Source organism: Protobothrops mucrosquamatus, unplaced genomic scaffold (genome assembly GCF_001527695.2).
Source record: "Protobothrops mucrosquamatus isolate PMUCROS unplaced genomic scaffold, P.Mucros_1.0 scaffold7260, whole genome shotgun sequence".
Taxonomy (NCBI): domain Eukaryota; kingdom Metazoa; phylum Chordata; class Lepidosauria; order Squamata; family Viperidae; genus Protobothrops; species Protobothrops mucrosquamatus.
Window position 1 is genome coordinate 2,605 of NW_015393063.1, and position 5,828 is coordinate 8,432.

At 47.3% G+C, this 5,828-nt stretch overlaps 1 protein-coding gene across 1 annotated transcript; it reads right to left on the minus strand.

The window, feature by feature from the left end:
* Positions 1–93: 93 nt before the first annotated feature.
* Positions 94–5,760, minus strand: LOC107300497 (olfactomedin-like protein 2A; the record flags this gene model as incomplete). The annotated part of the gene is made up of 7 exons (XM_029287007.1): positions 5,664–5,760; positions 5,154–5,308; positions 4,751–4,858; positions 4,087–4,275; positions 2,580–2,838; positions 1,476–1,685; positions 94–279 (listed from the first exon to the last, which is right to left on the minus strand). Coding segments are annotated over exons 1-7 (1,189 nt in total), but the record flags the coding sequence as incomplete, so codon positions are not given.
* Between the last annotated feature and the right edge of the window lie 68 nt (positions 5,761–5,828).

The following is a 5,828-nucleotide window of genomic DNA, read 5'->3' on the forward strand; positions in this document are numbered from 1 at the left end:
GCAAATCGTGGCTTAGTCCATGGACAGCCCACCCCTCTTGTCTTCCCAGGTGCCCCCACCCCCCGTCCTCCCCCTCCCTCCGCCCTTCCTCACCTTGCTTGAAATTCTCCAAATTGCGGAATTCGAGCAGGCTGTTCCCGTAATAATAGTTAGCCACGTAGATGCGGTCATCGGAGGCCGCCGGGTCCTTCATCCAGGCGCCCTCGTTCCGACCGTAGCTATGCTGCTCCTGGGGGGGCTCCACCGCCTTTAGGGTCCCCTCGCAGGAGGCCCTGGGTGCTGTGGGTCCAACGGAGAGGATGGGAAGGATTGGCAACCAGGCTGCCCCACCCCACCGTGCCACATTTGCCAGCTCTGTTCCAGGGCCCTGCACAGCTCCACTGAAGGAGACCCCCAACCCATTTTCTTTCCATCAGAAGTAAGAATAGAATAGAGTAGAGTAGAGTAGAGTAGAGTAGAGTAGAGTAAGTAGAGAATAGAATATGGAATAAAATAGAGTAGAGTAGAGTAGAGTAGAGTAGAGTAGAGTAGAGTAGAGTAGAGTAGAAAATAGAAAATAGAATATGGAATAGAATAGAATAGAATAGAATAGAATAGAATAGAATAGAATAGAATAGAATAGAATAGAATAGAATTGGGATGGAATAGAATAGAATAGAATAGAATAGAATAGAATAGAATTAAGGAATAGAATAGAATAGAATAGAATAGAATGGAGTAGAGTAGAAAATAGAATATGGAATAGAATGGAGTAGAGTAGAGTAGAGTAGAGTAGAGTAGAAAATAGAATATGGAATAGAATAGAATAGAATAGAATAGAATAGATTATGGAATGGAATAATGAATAGAACAGAACAGAATAGAATAGAACAACAGAGTCGGGACCTTGTAGATCATCTAGTCTAACCCCCCACCCAAGCAGAAGACCCTATACCATTTCTGACAGATGGCTGTCCAGCTCCCACAACTTCTGAAGGCAACTCCTGTTCCACTGGTTGATTGTTCTCACTGTCAGAAAATTCCTCCTTATTTCTAGCTTGAATCTCTCCTTGAACAGTTTCCATCCGTTGTTCCTTGTCTGTCCTTCGGGTGCTTTGGAGAATAGGTTGACCCCCCTCCTCTCTGTGACAGCCCCTCAAATATTGGAACCTTACTATCACGTCTCCCCTCATCCTTCTCTCCACTAGACCAGCCATGCCCAGTTCCTGCAACCGTCCTTCATCTGTTTTAGCCTCCGGTCCCTTCATCATCTTTGTTGCTCTTCTCTGCACTTTTTCTAGAATCTCAACGTCTTTTTTTAATAGTGTGGAGACCAAAACTGGTTGCAATACTCTAGGTGTGGCCTTACTACGGCTTTACAGAGTGGTATTAGCATCTTACGTGATCTTGATTGAATCCCTCTCTTAATGCAACTTAGGATTGCGTCGGCTTTCCTAACCCAACCCAACCCTGATGGAGGAAGGGTTCACACCTACCGTGGCTGGGCGTGGGAGGGACCTCGGGGACGTGGCCACGCCTCCTGGACAGCAGAGGGGTGCCAGGCCGACTTTGGAGCATGGCGCCGATGCTGGGGATGATGGGCACGGAGGTGGCGTTGGCGGGGGAAGCCGTCGAAGGGATTTCTCCTGTCCTGGGGAGGGTCTCTGGGTCGGCCATTTTGGATCCAGCTTCCTTCCCAGGGTTTTCTGCCGAAAAGGAGCATTCTTAGCATGCCCAAAAGTGGGGATTTTCCGCACCAAAGACAGTCCTCAACTTACAACATTGGTCAAAGCTACAATGGCAAATGAAAAAAAAGGGAAGGAGCTAGGACTGGTCCTCCCACTTAAAACCCTCCCGCCATGCTTGTGGGATCAGAATTTGGGCACGTGGCAGCCACGGGGATTGCAGCATCCCAGGGTCACGTGACCCACCGCGGGCCACCTTCCCAGCCCGTGGCAGCCAATAGGAGGGGGCGGAGTTGAATTCGTTTAAGGACCGCAGGATTAATTTAACGGCAGCGATGTGCGTAACAGCCCTGGGGGACAAGGTCGGGAAATCTGGCGTGATTCCCTTAAGGGACCGACTTGCTTAGTAACGGAAACTCCAGTCCCAATAAGTGGAGGACAACTCGTACAAATCACCCTCGACTTGCAGCAGTTCGTTTAGTGACCGTTCAGAGTTACGACGGCAAGGATCGAGGTGACTGACGACCGTTTTTCACACTGACGACCCCGCGGTCACGGGATCAAAATTCAGACGCTTGGCAACTGACTCGTATTTACGACGGTCGCAGCGTCCCGGGGTGGGTGGAATCACATGTGACTTTTGCGACCTTCTGACAAGCCAAATCAAGGAGGGGGGAAGCCAAATTCGCTTAACGACCAGGTTACTGACTTAACAACCACAGCGATGGACTGTGGCGAGGTCGGCAGTAAAATGAGGAACATTCACGTGACGCGTGTCTCACTTAGCAGCAAAAAAGCTGGGCTCAGTTGTCGTACGTCAAGGACTACTTTTGTACTGTAATAACCAAACTGCATTTGATTTTGCAAAATTCGGGGTGGCAGCGCCCTGGGACCCCCGCCCGCCCCCTTACTCACCACGGCTGCTCGCCACCCCCTCTGCTTCCGTTCGAGGTCCCGCTTTGTAGTACACAACACCCCGGATGACTGTTTCCTGCCCGGAGGAGTGGGCTTTGGAACTGGGCAGTGGCAGACCCTTCCTCCCTTTGGCACTCTCCTTCCTCAGTTTCTCTGCCTTGAGGGACTTCTCCTTGGGACTTCTGGGGGTCTCTTTGTCCCCCAGGCTTTTCCGAGGACTGGGATATTTCTGAACGCTCTCCTTGCGTCCCACAGGGTCCTGGGGAGAGAAACACATACTGGGAACAACGCACAGGCTCAGGGGAAAATATAGAATAGAATAGAATAGAATAGAATAGAATAGAATAGAATAGAATTAAAATAAGGAATAGAATAGAATAGAATATAGAGAATAGAATAGAATAGAACAGAATAGAATAGAATAGAAATAAGGAATAGAATAGAATAGAATATAGAGAATAAATTATAGAGAATATAATAAAATATAGAGAATAGAATAGAATATAGAGAATAGAATAGAATAGAATAAAAATAAGGAATAGAATAGAATATAGAGAATAGAATATAGAGAATAGAATAGAATAGAATAGAATAGAATAGAATAGAATAGAATATAGAGAATAGAATAGAGTAGAGTAGAATAGAATAGAATAGAATAGAATAAAAATAAGGATTAGAATAGAATAGAATAGAATAGAATAGAATAGAATAGAATACTGTAGAACAGACCAGAATAGAATATAGAGAATAGAATAGAATATAGAGAATAGAATAGGACCTTGTAGGTCATCTAGTCCAACCCCTTCTTCAAGCAGGAGACCTCCAACATTTCAGAAAATTTCTGCTTATTTCCAGGCTGAATCCCTCCTTGATCTGTTTCCATTCGTTATTCCTTGTCCGGCCTTCAGTTTAACTCTTCAGATCTGTGCCTGCACACCAGGCTGTGATAAAGCCATTTCGGTCTAAACAGACGCAGCACAAAAGGACAAAGCGAAGGGGAGGGAAGAGGAACAAAGTGCAAACTCAAGGCAAGCTGAGAAACTTCAGAAGAATAAGAAAGAAAGAAAGAAAGAAAGAAAGAAAGAAAGAGAAAAGGAAAGAAAGAAATAGAAAGGAAGGAAGGAAGGAAGAAATAGGAAGGAAGGAAGGAAGAAAGGAAGGAAGGAAGGAAGGAAGGAAGGAAGAAAGAAAGAAAGAAAGAAAGATAGTTTAAAAAATCCACCTTTTTTAAAATGCCAACCAAAGGAAATATTTGGCAAGGGCTGTGTCCATCTCTCCCACTTTTCCATCAAGGTTCCGGTTTTTCTTTTATACACACACATTTTATAAGAAAGAAAGAAAGAAAGAAAGAAAGAAAGAAAGAAAGAGGAAGGAAGGAAGGAAGGAAGGAAGGAAGGAAGGAAGGAAGGAAGGAAGGAAGGACAAACAAACAAACAGATAAACGAATCCAAATTTTCAAGGAGATGGATTTGACCGGTCAGTTCCAGCCAGAACAACAAGGACTAACCTGGGCCTTGAGTTCGGGACTTGCGACGGCCGCGTCCTTCTGCAGCAGCTGATGCTCCAGGTTCGAAAGCTCCTTCTTGATGCCCGCCATGATGTCCGAGTAGTTCTCGTAGCGCCTCATCTGGTCGCTTAAGTGCATGACACTCTCCTTGACCACGTTGCTGTCGCGGCTCAGGTTGGTTTTGACCGTCTGGGGTGGGGTGGGGAGAAGGGATGGAGTGTGGGGGGGGGTGATAATATTAATCATTATTAATAATAAAGAATATTAGTATGTTAATATTATACCGCATTGACTCGGTTAACCAGCCTTCCTGATTTCTTTTCCCCTTTCTCGAGGACCCTCTGAAGCCCAGGGCATCCTAGAGGCCATCTAGTCCAGCCCTGCTCAGGAACCCCAAACCAGCATGGTCTGCTCAAACAGACCCATCGCAGGTCACCTCATCATGTTGAGGCTCTTATTTCCCCCCATCCTTTAGCCAGAATCTACTTTAATGATCACTTAAATCGGGGGGGTCAGCGGAAAAGAGATCCCGGCTTTCTCCAGCGGGACGTGATCTCCAGGGATGGAGGAGACCCCCCTCCTCACTCCCCCAGCCCTTCCACCTTCTCTAAACCCACCCAGTTGCTGCTAAAAGAGGAGGAACCCCCAAGACGTTGGCGGTCACCTCTTCCAAGGTGTTCATCTGCTCCACCACCTTGTTGATGTAGGAATGGACCTTCAACAAGTCCATGCTGTAGAGGGCTCCTTCCAGCAGGTCGATGACCGATTGCAGCTGCAGAGGAAGCGGGGAGCAGTGGTTAGGGCACAGGCGGTGAGTTCTAGTCCCGCCTTAACCATGAAAGTCGGCCAGGTGACTTTGGGCCAATCACCAGGAGACGGCGAGTTCTAGTTCCCGTCTCGGGCATGAAAGCCAGCTGGGTGACTTTGGACCAGTCACCAGGAGAGGGTGAGTTCTAGTCCTGCCTTAGCCATGAAGGTTGGCTGGGGTCTTGCACCACCCCTGGGGTGCATATGCAGGGTTCTGAAAACTGGGGGAGGGCTACCCTCTGCCTCTGCCCCCTCCATACCTTGTGTAGTTCGGGGGCCTGGTCCTTCAGCTTCTCCATCTTCCACTCATCCTCGCAGGGGTTGAGCGAGGCTGGGGGGGCCGTGCAGGAGCAGCGGCAGTCGCCCCCCGAGCTGACCGTCTCCACGGTGTAGAAGTCCTCCCCCCTGCGGCTGCCTTAAAATAGAATAGAATAGAATAGAATGGAATGGAATGGAATGGAATAGAATGGAATAGGATAGAATAGAATAGAATAGAATAGAATAGAATAGAATAGAATAGAATAGAATGCAGAATAGAAAGACAAAATAGAATAGAATAGAATGCAGAATAGAATGCAGAATAGAATAGAATGCAGAATAGAATAGAATAGAATAGAAAATAGAATAGAATAGAAAATAGAATAGAAATTAGAATAGAGTAGAGTAGAGTAGAATAGAATAGAATAGAATAGAATAGAATAGAATAGAATAGTTGGAAGGGACCTTGGAGGTCTTCTAGTCCAACCCCTTGCTCAGGCAGCAGAACCTACCTTCCCGGAGATGGGCACAGGCCGCTTTGCCAAGCGGGCGCAGGATGCATTTGCAGCGGCAGTCGGTGCCCTCGGAGGTCATGCGAACATGCTGATCCAGGTCTCCAAAGGCCTACAAGGGAGGGAAAGCGGGGGGGGGGGGAGAGAGAGGCAGGGGTGAGGATT